Genomic DNA, 18,715 nt, shown 5'->3' on the forward strand with positions numbered 1-18,715 from the left:
CTAAATAATATATTAGCAAGCAGAATCCAACTTTAGTCCAGAATTCAAATAGTTTCAATTACTTTTATATACCAGAGAAGACACTGGTGGTGCAGAGGTTAAAGCGTCTGCTTGCAATGTGGGAGACTTGGGTTCAATCCCTGGGTCGGGAAGATCCCCTGGAGAAGGAAATGGCAACCCGCTCCAGTATTCTTGCCTGGAGAATCCCATGGATGGAGGAGCTTGGTGGGCTACAGTCCACGGGTCGCAAAGAGTCGGACACGACTGAATGACTTCACTTTCACCATACTAATAGATTTAAGGAGGGTAAAACTCAAATTTCCATAAATGTTGAAAAAGACTGAAAAATTTCAACACTGATTCTTGATTTTAAAACTAAATGAAGTGAATCAAGGGATAAGTTCTTAATGTGACTATCTATATAAAGGAATACTTTGAATAATTTCCCTAAGAATGAGAACAAGGCAAAGTCACCCATCATCTCCACTATTATTTATTATATTAGACAATGAGACATTGTAATGTTTTTAGACAAGAGAATTCAATTAGTTTCATATGAATTGGTAAACAAAAGATTTTTTTGCATATGGTATGATAGCAAAATTTTGAAAAGAAATAATGCTTAAACTAACAAAAACCTATTAAGGTAAAAAGATATAAAATAAACATTCATAAATCAATAGCACTGAAATACAAAAACAATAAACAGAGGACATTATGTTTGAGGAAATATCATTTACAGAAGAAAAAGTTAAATATTTAGGATTCAATTCAACAAATGTGAAAAAAATCAATGACTAAATCAAAACATTCCAGAGAGATAGAAAATAAGCATGAAGATTTAGAAAGACAGCCCATGTTCCTGTTTTAAATGACTCAATGTTATAAAATGCTAGTTCTACCAAAGTTAATTCACAAGTTTGACAGAATCTCAATAAAAATACCAACAAATCTTTTTCAAGTGGAACTAAACTTGTCGTTCCTATATACAGGAATAAAGCTTATATATATATATAAAGACACACAATAGCCAGGAAAACTTAAAAGGAAAAACAAACTAAAATGAAAATATGAGGTGGGGCCAGCTTTAGGGCAGGCATTAAAATACTTTACAAGGCATTACAAGTCTCAAAATACTGTTGAATCTCTACTGTTAATGTAGTGTAGTGGCAAATAAATAGAAAAACAAGTAAGAGAATGGAATAGAAAGGTCATAAATAACAAAAATACATAAGAATATAATATACAGTTGACATCTCAAATAATGGAAGCAAAGATTGACTTTTTAATAAATCATGCTGAGTCAACAGAAAAGCCATTTGAAAAAGATAAAAATTAGATTCATACTTTACACCATACACAGGATAAAGTTCGAGTGTATTAGGGAATTAAATGAAATAAAACCATACAAATGCTTAAAGTAAACATAGACAGATTCCATTCAAAGTGGAATATAATCAGTAACACTGAAACCAAACTGTTGAAAAATGGGTAACATAACAATACCGAATGAGGATAGGGAAGAAAAGATTAAGTAATTTTGGGGAACAGTGTTTTCATTACATACTTCAAAGATAAACACAAAACTAATTGTATATGAATGTTTTATTCATGTTAGTTAATTTTTAATGCTGCTGCTGCTGCTAAGTCACTTCAGTCGTGTCCAACTCTGTGCGACCCCATAGATGTCAGCCCACCAGGCTCCCCTGTCCCTGGGATTCTCCAGGCAAGAATACTGGAGTGGGTTGCCATTTCCTTCTCCAACGCATGAAAGTGAAGTCGCTCAGTTGTGTCCGACTCTGTGCGACCCCATGGACTGCAGCCCACCAGGCTCCTCCATGCATGGGATTTTCCAGGCTAGAGTACTGGAGTGGGGTGCCATTGCCTTCTCTGTAATTTTTTTAATAGACCTATTAAAATTATAGAACCACTTTATTTATTTATTAGAATTGAACAAATAAGAAAATATACGATGGGAAGATGAGAACCAGTTACCTATTTGTTGGAAAAAAGAAGTTACAAATAAGGAAAAGTGAAAGGTTTGGACTCATGGTTCATAATACATCTACCCATGGATACACACAGGAATGCGTGAATGGTGCAGAACATATATTTTCTCTGTCTGTCCAATGAAGTCAAGAAGCCATGACCCTCAATATTAATGAATACACCAAAGACCCCTTTAGGGGTGTCTGCCATTGGTGACCCCATGGACTTATACAGTCCATGGAATTCTCCAGGCCAGAGTACTGGAGTGGGTAGCCTTTCCCTTCTCCAGGGGATCTTCCCAACCCAGGTCTTCATATTGTAGGCAGATTGTTTACCAGCTGAGCCACAAGGGAATCCCAAGACTACTAGAGTGGGTATCCTATCCCTTCTCCAGGGGATATTCCCAACCCAGGAATCCAACTGGGGTCTCTTGCGTTGCAGGCAGATTCTTTACTAACTGAGCTATCAGGGAAGCTTCCCTCATAGCTCAGTTGGTAAAGAATCTGCCTGTGAAACAGGAGATCCAGGTTTGATTACTGAGTTGGGAAGATTCCCTAGAGAAGGAAGAGGCTATCCACTCCAGTACTCTTACCTGGAGAATCCCATGGACAGAGGAGCCTCGCAAGCTACAGTCCATGGGGTCGTGAGAGTCAGATGACTTAGAGACTAAACCACCACCACCACCAAGTACCTGGATCTTGGTTTCTAATTATCATTCTAAAAAAATGGAACCAGGAATTTTTAGAGATATAGTGAATTATATTCCTGGATCAAGATGAGCCTGAAATATCTTATGTGCTAGAAAGGAAAGGATATGCCCAGGAAATGATGCAAACGTGAAAGGAAAGAGCAGTCAAATTATAGGAGGTTGTAGTTCAGTCCCTAAGTGATATCTGACTCTTTGAAACCCCATGGACTGCAACAGGCTATCTCCTGGAGTTTTTTTTTTCAAATTCATGTCCATTGAGTTGATGATGCCACCCAACAATCTCCTCCTGCCTTCAATCTTTCCCAGCATCAGGGGCTTCTGTAATAATTTGGCTCTTCACATCAGATGGTCAAAGTATTGGAGCTTTACCTTCAGCATCAGTCCTTCTAATGAATATTCAAGGTTGACTTCACTAAAGATTGACTGGTCTGATCTCCTTGCAGTGTAAGAAACTCTAAAGGGTCTTCCCTAGCACCACAATTCAAAAGCATCAATTCTTTGGTGTTCAGCCTTCATTAGGGGGCTTCCCTCATTGCTCAGTTGGTAAAGTTGGTAAATCTGCCTGCAATGAAGGGGATCAGGGTTCAATTTTTGGGCAGGTAAGACCCCCTGGAGAAGGAAATGGCAACCCACTCCAGTATTCTTGCCTGGAGAATCCCATGGATAGAGGAGTCTGGCAGGCTACAGTCCATGCAGCCACAAGAGTCAGACACAACTTAGCAACTAAACCACCACAGCCTTATTTATGGTTCAACTCTCTCATTCATACATGATTACTAGAAAAAAAAAAAACATAACTGACTATAGGGACCTTTTCAATAAAGTGATGTCTCTGCTTTTTAATAAACTATCTAGGTTTCTCATAGCTTTTCTTCCAAGGAGCAAGTGTCTTTTAAATTTGTGGCTGCAGTTACCATTTGCAGTGATTTTGGAGGCCAAGAAAATAAAATCTGTCACTGCTTCCATATTTTCCCCTTCTACTTTCTGTGAAGTGATGGAACCAGATACCATGATCTTAATTTTTTGAGTGTTGAGTTTTAAGTCAGCATTTTCACTCTCCTCTTTCACCCTCATCAGGACACTCTTTGCTTTCTGCCATTTGAGTGGCACCATCTGCATATCTGAGGTTACTCATATTTCCTCCTAGTAATCTTGACTTCAGCTTGTGATTCATCCAGCCCAGCATTTCACATGATGTATTCTGCATATAAGTTAAACAGGGTGGCAAAACACAGCTTTGTCATACTCCTTTCAAGGTTTTAACTATTGCTTCAGGCTTCACAGGAGACAGGTAAAGTGGTCTGATATTCCCATCTCTTTAAGAATCTTCCAGTTTGTTGTGACTCACACAGCCAAAGGATTTAACATAGTTAATGAAGTAGAAGAAGATGTTTTTCTGTAAATCCTCTGCTTTCTCTATGATCCAATGAATGTTGGCAATTTGATTTCTAGTTCCTCTGCCTTTTCTAAATCTATCTTATACATCTAGAAGTTCTTGGTTCATGTACTGTTGAAGCCTAGCTTGAAGGTTTTTGAGCATAACATTATTAGTATGTGAAATACACACAATTTTATGGTAGTTTGAACAATTTTTGGCACTGACTTTCTTTGGGATTGGAATGAAAACTTTTCCAGTCCTGTGCCCACTGCTGAGTTTTCCAAATTTGCTGACATATTGAATCAGCACTTAAACAGTGTCATCATTTAGGATTTTAAATAGCTCAGCTTGAATTCCATCACCTCACTGGCTTTGTTCATAGCAATGCTTCATAATGTCCAGTTAAGTTCACACTCCAGGATGTGTGGCTCTAGGTAACTGAACACACCATAGTGGTTATCTGGGTCATTAAGACATTTTTGTATAGTTCTTTTGTGTATTCTTGCCACCTCTTCTTAATCTTTTCTGCTTCTGTTAGGTCCTTACTGTTTCTGTCCTTTATTGTGCCCATCCTTATAGGAAATGTTTCCTTGATATCTCCAATTTTCTTGAAGAGATCTCTACTCTTTCTCATTCTATGGTGTTCCTCTACTTTTTGCACTGTTCATTTAAGGTCTTCTTTTCTTTCATGTTCTTCTCTTGAATTCTGCATTCATTCAGGTATATCCTTCCCTTTTTCCTTTGCTTTTCACTTCTCTTCTTTCCTCAGCTATTTGTAAAGCCCCCTTAGACAACCACTTTGCTGTCTTGCATTTCTTTTCCTTTGGGATTGTTTTGTTCTACCAGATCTAATCTCTACTAGATTTAATCCCTTGAATCTATTTGTCACTTCCACTGTATAAATGTAAGGTGTTTGATTTAGATCATACCTGACTGGCCTAGTGATTTTTCCTACTTTCTTCAATTTAAGTCTGAATTTTGCAATAAGGAACTGATGATCTGAGCCACAGTCAGTTCCCAGTCTTGTTTTTGCTGATTGTATAGTGCTTCTCCATTTTCGGTTGCAAACTTTATAATCAATCTGATTTCAGTATAGACCATCAGGTGACGTCCATGTGTGGATTTGTCTCTTGGATTGTTGGAAGAGGATATTTGCTGTGACCGGTGCGTCTCTTGGCAAAACTCTGTTAGCCTTTGCCCTGCTTCATTTTGTGAGCACACGTGCAGGAAAGCACAAAATATCAGTCTGTGGTATTCTTGGCAAAAATGCATAAGCACAATTCAATAATGGAGATATGAGACAAAGTGAGTAGTTTACACTGGCTAATATACTTTAAAGTTATCAAGTTCATAAACCAAAGAGAAAAACTGAAAAACTATACCAGATTGGAGGAGAGTATGGAGACGTGAGAACAAAATGCAATGTGTGATCTTGGTTAGAGTTCTGAACTAGAAAAAAGGGTCATTAGTGAAGTATCTAGCATAATTTGAATAAGGTTGACTGAGCGACTTCACTTTCACTTTTCACTTTCATGCATTGGAGAAGGAAATGGCAACCCACTCCAGTGTTCTTGCCTGGAGAATCCCAGGGATGGAGGAGCCTGGTGGGCTGCCATCTATGGGGTTGCACAGAGTCGGACACAACTGAAGCGACTTAGCATAGATTAGTTAATGTTATTGTATTGATACTACTAATGCATTGATTTATGGTAATAGTTCTATGATTACATAAATGTTAACAGTACATTTAAAAGGTTTATGGGAATTCCATGTATAGATAGCATTTTGTTGTTGTTGAGTAGCTTAGTGATGTCTGTCTTGGCAACCTCATGAACTGTACCCCTCCAGGTTCCTCTGTCCATGGGATTTTCCAGGCAAGAATACTAGAATGGATTGCCATTTCCTTCTCGATGCAATTTTCCTGACCCAGACATCAAACCCACATTTCCTCTACACACAGGAGAATACTTTCTACTGCTGAGCCACCGGGGAAGCCCAGATAGTATTTCACTAGGTCTAAATTCTATTTTGGAATGAAATATTAAAACAATGTAGGAACACAGGAAATTAAATACACAAAAAATAAATTAACATAATAAACAAAATAGTGACATTTAAGAAATTTGACAGAGCCAATATTTGATTTTATGACAACTGATAAAAAGTTTTAAGTCCTTCAAGATTTATTCATAAGTGAAAGAATAGTTTATCAATATAAGTGACAAATCCTTAAGGGGAAAAATCCTTAGTGCTAAAAATCACTAAAAATATCACAAAAGCTTTATGAAACAATTTAACATTAGTAAATTTAAATTCCTTGAAAGCCCACCAAAAGTGATTATTGAAGTAATAGAACTGTTAAAATTTTTTCCTAAAATGCAAACTCTAGGTCAACATGATTTTACCAAATAATCTTTTCAAATTTCTTAAAGAAAGAGTATCCATTTTAAATAACTCTTTCAGTGAAGAGGAAAATGGGGAACCATAACTCATTTGTAGATGCTAGCATAATCTTGACTCTACAACTGAAAAAAAAAATTTTAAGTAAAACAACTAATTATCTTCCTTAACATATATATAAAATTCTAAAAGAAAATATTAACAAATTGAATCTAGTGATATTTTAAATATCTTACCGTGTCACAACCAAGTGACATTTATTATAAGCATGCACATTTGGTTGATGTTTTAAAAATCAGTCAAATTTATAGAACAAATGGTAAATAGAATAAAGAACAAAATATGATCAATATGATTGTTCCAAAAGAGGAACAGAAATCATTTTAAACATTAGGGAGGAAGAAAGAGCCCTAGCAAAATTTTTGAAAATGAAGTAAAAATTCATTCGTTGAAAAATGGACACTATTGGCAAAGTAGTCATTATTTGTAACAATCACCATTCAACAAATAAAGTTGATAAATTTAGCAAGGCTGCTGAGGATACAATAGATAGCAAAATGTCTACTGTATTTCCATATGCTGCTAATAAAAACTTACAAAATAAAATTTTTAAAAATCTATTTATGCTTATATCAAAAACTCCAAATACAGATAATTAAATCTAGCAAAATATATTCAGAACTTCTTTCAGAAAACATTAATAAAAATAGAATACCTATAGAAGGATATATGATGATCATGAATTTGGTTTGGTAAAAATTCAATATGATAACATTTCAATTTCCCTATATTGATCATAGATTAAATGCAATTTCAATAAAAGTTTTTTCTGACTTATTAATGTATTTTGCTTCTTTGTTTTAAATTGTCACAGGAGAAACAGAAGTTAATCATGTTATAAGATGTATACAAAAATGTACAGAACTCAGACTAACAATTTTACAAAGAAGAACAAAGTTGGATTACCTATGCTAAATATACACTCAAGGCTTATAATTTTACATTATCTAAGACAGTGCAGCAGTACTATACAGAATTAGAACTCTTAGTTACATTTGAAACATTCTGCTTAATGAAATATCTCTTAGCATTTCATCAAAACTTTGATGGCTATTTTATCAAAACTTTGCTATTTCACCCTTTGTGGAAATGTAGCAGTTGTAAAATAATGACATCAAAAATATTTAGATATCTTTCTTCCCACATCAAACTGTGAATATTTCAAAGTAGTACCAGTCTAACTAATAATTGTCAAACCTAGCAGTTTATAACATTTGTCAGAAAATCAAGAAATATGAGATATGATTAAAGTAACATCAGTAAGTGTGGCTTTCATAGGCACCAAAATCCCAGAATGATTACTCAAACTTACCTCCTATATCTGGGCGAAGTTTATTGTCATAGCCTTGAAGCAAGGAGTTGAGAATTTGTGTTATATCTCCTTCGTGAATCTTTGGTGCCAAGACCCAAGTTTTGTTCACTGTTAAGTCCTCATCATCTTCGTCATCTGCTTTATCAACACTAAGAAATTCAAAGAAAAATTTGTATGATAGTTCAGTCAAAGAGGGATTTAAAAAAATAGTTTAAGGTTGCTATAATTGTATATGGGAGTAATAAGAGGTAAAAGAAAAGCATTAGAAATATCTTACACTAAGTAAGCCTAATACCTAATATCATCATCATATGAACTCCCTGTTTCAATAATATCTAAAAATGAAGAAATCAATACAAGGAATAATCATGTACTATTAAGATAATAAAATAAAATTTTCCCATCCCACAACTGTCATTTACAATGACAGAGGTCATGCAGATGGTAGTGTAAGTAGTGGCCCTAGATTTGTGCAGACCACAATCTGCAGAGCCATATACAGTGATTCTAAACCAGACACTAAAATAAAAATTAAAAGGTGAATATATATATATATAGGAAAAGTTGCAATAATTAGTCCAGTAAATGTATTTAAAATGCAAATATAAAAAAGAAGACAAGGAAAGATGACAGAAATAGAGTTAAAAGAATAAAAGGAAGAAGTATTAAATACATCTGGTCAGAGCAAACACCCTCTTCCAACAACACAAGAGAAGACTCTACACATGGACATCACCAGATGGTCAACTGAAATCAGACTGATTATATTCTTTGCAGCTAAACATGCAGAAGCTCTATAGAGTCAGCAAAAACAAGACTAGGAGTTGACTGCGGCTCAGATCTTGAATTCCTTATTGCTAAATTCAGACTTAAAGAAAGTAGGGAAAACCACTAGACCATTTAGTTATGATCTAAAGCAAATCCCTTACTATTATACAAGGGAAATGACAACTCTTACAATTTTACAGTGGAAGTGACAAATAGATTCAAGGGATTAGATCTGATAGACAGAGTGCCTGAAGAACTATGGATGGAGATTCATAACATTGTACAGGAGACAGTGATCAACACCATCCACAAGAAAAAGAAATGCAAAAAGGCAAAATGGTTGTCAGAGGAGGCCTTACAAATAGCTGCGAAAGAAGAGAAGCAAAAGGCAAAGGAGAAAAGGAAAGAAATTCCCATTTGAAAGCAGAGTTCCAAAGAATAGCAAGGAGAGATAAGAAAGCCCTTCTCAGTGATCAATGCAAAGAAATAGAGGAAAACAATAGAATGGGAAAGACTAGAGATCTCTTCAAGAAAATTGGAGATACCAAGGGAACATTTCATGGAAAAATAGGCTCGATAAAGGACAAACATGGTATGGACCTAACAGAAGCAGACAATATTAAGAAGGGGTGACAAGAATATACAGAAGAACTGCACAAAAAAGATCTTCACGACCCAGATAATCACGATGCTATGATCACTCACCAGAGACAGGCATCCTGGAATGTGAAGTAAAGTGGGCCTTAGGAAGGGTCACTATGAACAAAGCTAGTGGAGGTGATGGAATTCCCGTTGAACTATTTCAAATCCTAAAAGATGACGCTGCATAAGTGCTGCACTCAATATGCCAGCAAATTTGGAAAACTCAGCAGTGCCACAGGACTGGAAAAGGTCAGTTTTCATTCCAATCCCAAAGAAAGGCAATGCCAAAGAATGCTCAAACTACTGCACTATTGCACTCATCTCACACGCTAGCAAAGTAATGCTCAAAATTTTCCAAGCCAGGCTTCAGCAGTATGTGAACCATGAACTTCCAGATGTTCAAGCTGGTTGAGAAAAGGCAGAGGAACCAGAGATCAAATTGCCAACATCTGCTGGATCATCGAAAAAGTGAGAGAGTTCCAGAAAAATATTTACTTCTTCTTTCTTGACTATGCCAAAGCCTTTGACTGTGTGGATCACAACAAACTGTGAAAAATTCTTAAACCGATGGGAATACCAGACCACCTTACCCGCCTCCTGAGAAATCTGTATGCAGGTCAAGAAGCAACAGTTAGAACAGGACATGGAAAAACTGTTCCAAATTGGGAAGAGTCTGTCAAGGCTGCATATTGTCACTTTGCTTATTTAATTTATATGCAGAGTACATCATGAGAAATGCTGGACTGGATGAGGCACAAGCTAGAATCAAGACTGTCAGGAGAAATCTCAATAACATCAGATATGGACATGACACCACGGTTACGGCCGAAAGCAATGAACTAAAGAGCCTCTTAGTGAAACTGAAAGAGGAGAGTGAAAAGTTGGCTTAAAGTTCAACATTCAGAAAACTAAGATCATAGCAACTGGTCCCATCACTTCATGGCAAATAGATGGCAAAACAATGGGAACATTGACAGACTTTATTTTGGGGGGCTCCAAAATCACTGCAGATGGTGACTATAGCCCTGAAATTAAAAGACACTGGCTCCTTGGAAGAAAATCTATGACCAACCTAGACAGCATATTAAAAAGCAGAGACATTACTTTGCCAACAAAGGTCCATTTAGTCAAAGCCATGGTTTTTCCAATAGTCATGTATGGATGTGAAAAATGGACTATAAAGAAAGATGAGCATGGGAGAATTGATGCTTTTGAACTGTGGTATTGGAGATGACTCTTGAGAGTCCCTTGGACAGCAAGGAGATCCAACCAATCCATACTAAAGGAATCAGTCCTGAATATCTATTGGAAGGACTGATACTGAAGCTGAAACTCTAATATTTTGGCCACCTGATACGAAGAACTGACTCATTTCAAAAGACCTTGATGCTGGGAAAGATTGATGGTGGCAGGAGAAGGGGATAATAGAAGATGAGATTGTTTGATGGCATCACCAACTCAATGGACATGAGTTTGAGTAAGCTCTAGGAGTTGGTGATGGCCAGGGAAACCTGGAGTGCTGCAGTCCATAGGGTTGTAAAGAGTCAGACCAACTGATTGACTGAACTGGATGCTTCTTCCAAGTCAGAAGAATCCAGACCCCAGAGATTTATTTCAACAATTTGGTTGAAGATTATCTTTTTAAATCATAAGTGAATGACTCACTCTCCATATATACATAATTAAAAACTCTGATTATCAAATTTTAGGACTAGAATTTAGACTTTAGGGATCAAATAGCCCACTGCCTTTATTTTGTAAAGAGGAAACTAAAGTTTGCAGGGAACTAAGGAAAGCACAAACACATTTGTTTGCAAAACTGAAACTCAAACCCTGATCATACAGCTAATGCTTCCTGCTATACCTGTGTGTTTAACAAGCATAAAGTTTCAACTTACTTATGAATTATATTAGAAACATATTGTGGTAGTAATGTGTGTGTGTGTGTGTGTGTGTATGTGTGTGTGTGTGTGAGTTTAGTCTCTCAGTCATGTCTAACTGTTTGAGACTCCCTGGACTCTAGCCACTAGGCTCCTCTGTCCATGGAATTTTCCAGGCAAAAATACTGGAGTGGGTGGCCATTTCCTACTCCAGGGGATATTCCCAACTCGTGGTTTGAGCCCAAATCTCTTGCATCTGCTGCACTGGCAGGCAAATTCTTTACCACTGTGCCACCTAGGAAGCCTCAGTTGTAATATATTTATCTTTGAAAAGTCAAAGTTGCTCAGTTGTGTCCTACTCTTTGCCAGTCCATGGTATAGTCCATGGAATTCTCCAGACCAGAATACTGGAGTGTGAAGCCATTCCCTTCTACAAGGAATCTTCTCAGCCCAGGGATCGAACCCAGCTCTCCCACATTGCAGGCAGACTCTTTACCAGCTGAGCTGCTAGGGAAGCTGAGCCACCAGGATAAAAAATATTCATCTTTATTACCCACGAATTACCCAATCATCATTTGAGTGAGATTATCCTAGACTTATACTCACTTTTAGTAAATCTTAGTTCCCAGTGAAAAAAATATATAAACTTTTATATTTGTAAAATTAGGTAAATCTACAATACATTATTTACTTACATATGTTTCAGAGATGGGCTTCCCTCCCAAAATAGATACTGAAGTTTATCATAACAGCTTTAGTTGTCATTTCTACACTAGTCATTTAGCTCTCTTTTGCTGTGGACCTAAACATCTTAGCTAATGCAGTTCTTAACTCTTTTATCATTTTTTTCCAATTTTATTGATATATAATCAACTTATAACATTGTATATATTTAAGGTGTACAACACAATGATTTGATCTATGAATACAGCAAGATGACTACCACAGTAAGTTTAGTTAACATTCACCCTTTTTATCCTTTTAAAGAGTATAAATTAACATTGTAAACAAAAACTTAACCTTTGAAATATTTGTGCCTCATTTCATCTTCAAAGTCATTATATTGATAGTTATAACAGATAATGGGATGTATTAGTCTTCTCAATATTTCTCATCTTCTTTCTGTCAGATAGTTATAGTCTCCACTTCACTGGCTTCTAACTTGGTCATGTGACCTGAGTTCTCCTTTCTCAAAGAGTGACCCACTATACTCAAGTTTGGCTCAGTAGTTTGTTTTGGCTAATGGAATATGTAACATGTGCCACTACCAAGCAGAAGATCTAATGCCAATGCACGCTCACCATATCTCTCTCGTCCTTCTGTGAAAAGACCCAGACACACTCAGAGGCTACTACTCCATGACTTGTCTATCGGAGTAAAGGCAACCTGAACAGAGCCACAGTTGACCTACAATGGACTCGCAGCCTGAGTGAGAAATAAACATTTACAATTGTAAGTCACTAAGATTTGGGAGTAGTTTATTACTAGAGGATATAATTTTATCCCTTTTGTAAGCTAGTGAGACTTGGGGGGTAGTTTATTACCACTTTTAACACAGTATACAAATTTTATACTTCTGGTATATTAACAGATTTTTAATGTTCATTCATAATTATTTTGCTGTATTTAACTTTAAAATATATACTACTGAAATATAGTTAGTTATATGATTTCCTTCAAATAATTCATTTTCTGTCAATAAAAGGAAAATATATGTACATAGATACATTCATTTATGAACGAAGGAGTAAAAAATACTGAAGTATTAGGAATCCCTGCTGGTATGTCCTCCAGCAAAATTTTATGAATTAGAATTGCTGAGATATTGTCAATAACCAAAACTTTAGGGCATACATCTAGCTTTAAAACCCGGTTTTATAAAGAAAAATCTGATCGATGGAGAAGATCATTACACATATAAGAACTTGATTTTTCTTTGCAATATGATTGTAGTCAAATGGATGTTCCCAGAAAATATAAAAGCTTTCCCTAATTTTTAGGGTAACAAAATCTTGGTAATCCCAAAAGTACATGCTCACAATGATGTATATTCCCATTTTCCCAGAAAGCTCAGAGGTAATATGAAAATTTACCTCAATGATATTATAAAGCTAACTTTGTTCATTTTTGGCAATAACAGAAAGGAACTTTCATTATATTAATAGTTCATTATTCTACATTTTCTTCTACATTTTATAAATTGCCTTCAGAAAATTAACTACTTTAATATCATATTGGTATTATTTGTGGATTAAAAAACACTTGTAATAAGTTAAACATAGTTTGTATAGCACATCAATGTCTCACTGTCTTTCATAGGCTGGAAGATCTGTAACATTTACCTATGTTGAGTGAACATTCATTTTGGGGAAACAAGTAGTATTTCCTTAGGAAATTTCCCTGGGAAATTCCTGACTCATTCTCAAGAACTTATTTTAAATAATGTGAATAAATATAATTTTATAAGTACTGGAAATACATAGATTACTCAGCATATAATTTTATAAATTGTTTATTTTAATGATTGATGTTTTCATATTTATTAGCAACTGTTGAGGGCCAGTGATGCGCCATTATATTCCTATTATGTTTTCAGAACTGTGTGCAAGGTTTCTTCCATATTAAGTTATGTTACTTAATACAGAGTAATCCTATTAAATACATATTACTATTCCTATTTTACAAATGAGAAAAAATACATATACAGAATTTCCAGGAGCCACCCTACTAAACAATAGAGGCAGAATTTGAAACAAGATTGATTTAGCTTGAAGACTCATTTTCTCTCTGAAGTTTCCATGATATCTTATCATTATTAAACAATCCAGTGTGGTTGAATTTTGAGTCTTCTAATTTATAAGAACACAACACTTGTGGTAAATAGTTAGCACGTGCATTTGGATTGTGCATGTGTAGGAGGCTTAGTCTCTGCCTTGAGTTCTGAGAAGTTAGAATGATAATTTCAAGGAATCACACACACTCTCTGATGAAAAAGATTTTCTAACAGGTATGCTTAATCTTCAATCCAATGCTTTCACTCATTTATAGCAGAAATAACAAGTGCTACAAATATGTTAACTACAGAAAACATAAAGACAAATAAAACTATATTCCTGATCTAAATGATCTTGTTGTTGTTATTCTTTAGTCACTAAGTCGTGTCCAATTTTTTGGAACCCCATGGACTCTAGCCTACCAGGCTCCTCTGTCCATGAGATTTTCAAGGCAAGAATACCAGAGTGGGTTGCCATTTCCTCCTCCAGGGGATCTTCCAAACCCAGGGACTAAGCCCGAGTCTCCCACATTGGCAGGAAGATTCTTTACCACTGATCCACCAGAGAAACCCCTAGATGACATTATTTTCTATTAAAGGAGATAATTATTCAAAAAATCAGGCTTCTGTGGTAGCTCAGCTGGTAAAGAATCCGCCTGCAATGCACTCCAGTATTCTTGGGCTTCCCTGTGGCTCAGACAGTAAAAATCCACCTGTAACGTGAGAGATCTAGGTTCAATCCCTGGGTCGAGAAGATCCCCTGGAGGAGAGCATGGCAACCCACTCCAGTATTCTTGCCTGGAGAATCCCCATGGACAGAGGAGCTTGGGAGGTTACAGTCCATGGTGCCTCAAATAGACATGACTGAGCAACTAAGCACAGCACATTCAAACAACACAGAAAACCATTATATACAAAGATGCTTATCACAGTGTCATGTATAGTAGCACAAACTTTAAACAGTAAGATCATGTTTAGTAAATTATTATTTGCCTATAGCGTCTAATGGATTTATCCATTCAATTGGTGATTGTGAAGTGTCTCGTAAAAATATAAAATTATTTTCATAATTGAATCTTATATGCAAAGTAACACATAATAATTTGCTTTTATCAAACCCTAGGTATAAAATAGCTAAAATATTTAACAAGAAAGTAGCATAATGAATACATTAAGTGTTCTACACTCATGGAGCTATAAAAAATTTAATTTTTTCTGCTATAATTTTGTAATATAAACACATGAAAAGCAGTTTATTTGACATTAATACCTACCTAAAAATGAACTGCCTCTTCCTATATACCAGATAATGCTCTGAAATAAATTTCTAATCATAAAAATTAAATAATTAAATAGAGACTTTTATGGAGAGAAGTAGAGCTTTATACTCTGCCACAAAAATGAATATGGCAGCCCTAAAAAGTTGCCACTCGGCTCTCCTGGGTTGGGAATATGGTTTACTGACAGCCCAGGTGTCAGTTCTCTGGACCAGCACTATGTCTGCACCAGATCCAAGCTCCCCCGGGCAGCTTTCAGGCAATAACTCCACACTGTGGCAATGGTAGTACAGACCCATTCCTGCAGGACGAGGGACCTCTCTACAGGGCAAATTTGGTTGGATGAATCCAGAAGGCCTGACTAAAGCCTGTTGAAAGGGCACTCTATTCTGAGACTATTTTGAATCAAACATCTTTGCCCTATACTTTCATAGGGGTCAGATCTCCATTATTATCTGAAGGCTCTCTCTGCTTACTTCCACTTCCTCTCCTTTACCCTGCTGGGCATTTCTCACAAAAAAACTTTTACATGTCTAATCCCATCTTGGCATCTGCTTCTCTGAGGCTTTTGCTTCTCATGTTCCTTAACTGATCCTTGTGTCCAGTTACTAAAGTTTTTTGAGTTACCTGCTTCAGTATTGGGCTTCCCTGACGGCCCAGTTGGTAAAGAATCCACCTGCAATGCAGGAGACCCTGTTTCAATTCCTGGATTGGGAAGATCCACTGAGAAGGGATAGGCTACCCACTCCAGTATTTTGGGGCTTCCTTGTCATTCAGCTGGTAAAGAATCAGTCTGTATTTATGTCTTACTAAGCTATTTTACTACAAGTCTGATTATAGTAAATATATAGTAAATTATTCGATGTAAAAATAATTTGAGTATATTATTCTTCCTAATACAATGAGCAAAAGTTTAAATTTATGATAACTAAGAGTATAGACAAGATATGCTAATGCATATAATCATGAAAGAATTCATCTCTACTGCTAGAAATACATATATATATATATATATATATATATATATATATATATATATATGCTGCTACTGCTAAGTTGCTTCAGTCGTGTTCAACTCTATGCAACCCCACAGACGGCAGCCCACCAGGCTCCCCTGTCCCTAGGATTCTCCAGGCAAGAACAATGGAGTGGGTTGCCATTTCCTTCTCCAGTGCATGAAAGTGAAGTGAAGTCGCTTAGTCATGTCCAACTCTTAGTGATCCCATGGACTGAACCCCACCAGGCTCCTCCATCTATGGGATTTTCCAGGCAAGAGTACTGGAGTGGGGTGCCATTGCCTTCTCCAATATATATATATAACAAGTCAATCAATCAATACAATTTTTCATAAATAGGGTAAACATTCATCAAGATTTGCCCAAGACAATCTTGATTTACACCTGTTGCCCTAGAATAATTATAAATAGTACCCTCTTTCACTCACAAAAAGCCTAATTTGAATTATAAATTGTATAGTCACCCTGTATATAGTTCATATAAGGTTGACTTCAATGCAGGTGTCCTTGTTCTGACACCTGGGGAAGACCCTTTCATTAATCTGTTAAGACAGTACAGATGAAACTCAAAAGCCAGGCCTCATCAGTGAACCGTTGCTCATGACAAATTAGTGTTTTTTTATAAACATCAGATACATTTCCATAAGTCAACTGACAGATTCCAGGGAAGAAATATAATGCTCTAATGCTTCTAAGTAGACTATATCTTAAAGTCAAAGCCTACAGGAGCTAACTTTTAAAGAGAATTTATAGGCACTGATTTTAGATTTAAAAGAGAAAATAAAATTTTAAAAATTCAATTATTTTTCTTCTTTTTGCCTTTATATTCTCACCACTTATTTCTTTAGTATAGGGTCCTTTTTAGGGTAGTGGTGCTGAATCATTTCCATTGTTCATAAATGTTGGTAGGGAAGCAAAATAAGTAACAGTGATAGATAACAATGTTACAGATTTGAACCTTCTGAGGTGAAATGACAGTCCACTCAATTCTATGATTATCTGATAAGCACAAATGAATTTGGGACCCATCACTTAAGGCACTAGAGAGGAATGCTGTGGAAATCTGAGAAGGGAGAAGGGAAGCATGCCTAGAGTATTAAGCAAGTGTATTCCACCCTATGTTTCCAGTCTATTCAGTGCTTAACTCTAACATAAATTAATCACACTGTATCTTATTCAACTACTTTGTTTATGGTGCTCTATAAGCTCCTTGAAAACTGAGGCTAATATTTTCAATATGAAAACACTGTTGCTTAGCCTGACATATAGTGTGCACAATAAAAAAAATCACTAAATAAATGAATAATAGTGTAAAGAATATTTGAAATCATCTTGATGTTCATAGGCAAAATTATAGTGAATAAAGAAAATAAACAAGTAAGAACTGTAAATATTGGCCTTAATCAGAGAATTCATTATTGTTCAGTTCAGTACAATCACTCAGTCATGTCTGACACTTTGCGACCCCATGGACTGCAGCACACCAGGCTTCCCAGTCTATCACCAACTCCCGGATCTTACTCAAACTCATGTCTACCATCTCGGTGATGCCATTCAACCATTTCATCCTCTGTTGTCCCCTTCTCTGCCTGCCTTCAATCTTTCCCAGCATCAGGGTCTTTTCCAATGAGTCGGTTCTTTGCATCAGGTGTCCAAAGTATTGGAGTTTCAGGTTCAGCATCAGTCCTTCCAATAAATATTTAGGACTGATTTCCTTTAGGATGGACTGGTTGGATCTCCTTGCAGTCTAAGGGACTCTCAAACGTCTTCTGCAACACCACAGTTGAAAAGCATCAATACTTTGCTGCTCAGCTTTCTTTACAGTCCAATTTTCGCATCCATACATGGCTACTGGGAAAAATCATAGCTTTGACTAGACGGACCTTTGTTGGTAAAGCAATGAAAAATGTCTCTGCTTTTTAATATGCTGTCTAGGTTGGTCATAGCTTTGCTTCCAAGAAGCAAGCATCTTTTAATTTCATGGCTGCAGTCACCATCTGCAGTGATTTTGGAGCTCCCAGAAATAACGTCTGTCACTGTTTCCACTGTTTCCCCATCTATTTGTCATGAAGTGATGGTACTGGATGGCATGATCTTAGTTTTCTGAATGTTGAGTTTTAAGCCAACCTTTTCACTCTCCTCTTTCACTTTTATCAAGAGGCTCTTTAGTTCTTCTTCTAAGGGTGTCATCTGAATATCTGAGGTTATTGATATTTCTCCCAGAAATCTTGATTCCAGCTTATGCTTTTTCCAGGCTGGCATTTCACATGATGTACTCTGCATATATGTTAAATAAGCAGGGTGACAATATAAAACCTGATGTACTCCTTTCCTTATTTGGAAACAGTTTGTGGTTCCATGTCTAGTTCTAACTGTTGCTTCTTGACCTGCATAAATTATTGTAATTTTTACCTAATATAAAATTAATTTTAAAAACACAGTAGCGTTCTCATCCTAGTACTAATCTATCATAAATGTCAGAAAAAACAATGCAAAACAATCTAAAAAACA

General features: G+C 36.2%; 1 protein-coding gene across 1 annotated transcript in view; it reads right to left on the minus strand.

Moving 5' to 3' along the window:
• Positions 1 to 18,715, minus strand: part of GABRG1 (gamma-aminobutyric acid type A receptor subunit gamma1) — a 90,272-nt gene that overhangs the window by 58,243 nt on the left and 13,314 nt on the right. Inside the window, exon 2 of the mRNA XM_004009804.6 lies at positions 7,849 to 7,997. Coding sequence (XP_004009853.1) covers positions 7,849 to 7,997 — 149 coding nt within the window. The remainder of the gene's footprint in view (positions 1 to 7,848; positions 7,998 to 18,715) is intronic.

This window comes from Ovis aries, chromosome 6 (genome assembly GCF_016772045.2).
Source record: "Ovis aries strain OAR_USU_Benz2616 breed Rambouillet chromosome 6, ARS-UI_Ramb_v3.0, whole genome shotgun sequence".
Taxonomy (NCBI): domain Eukaryota; kingdom Metazoa; phylum Chordata; class Mammalia; order Artiodactyla; family Bovidae; genus Ovis; species Ovis aries.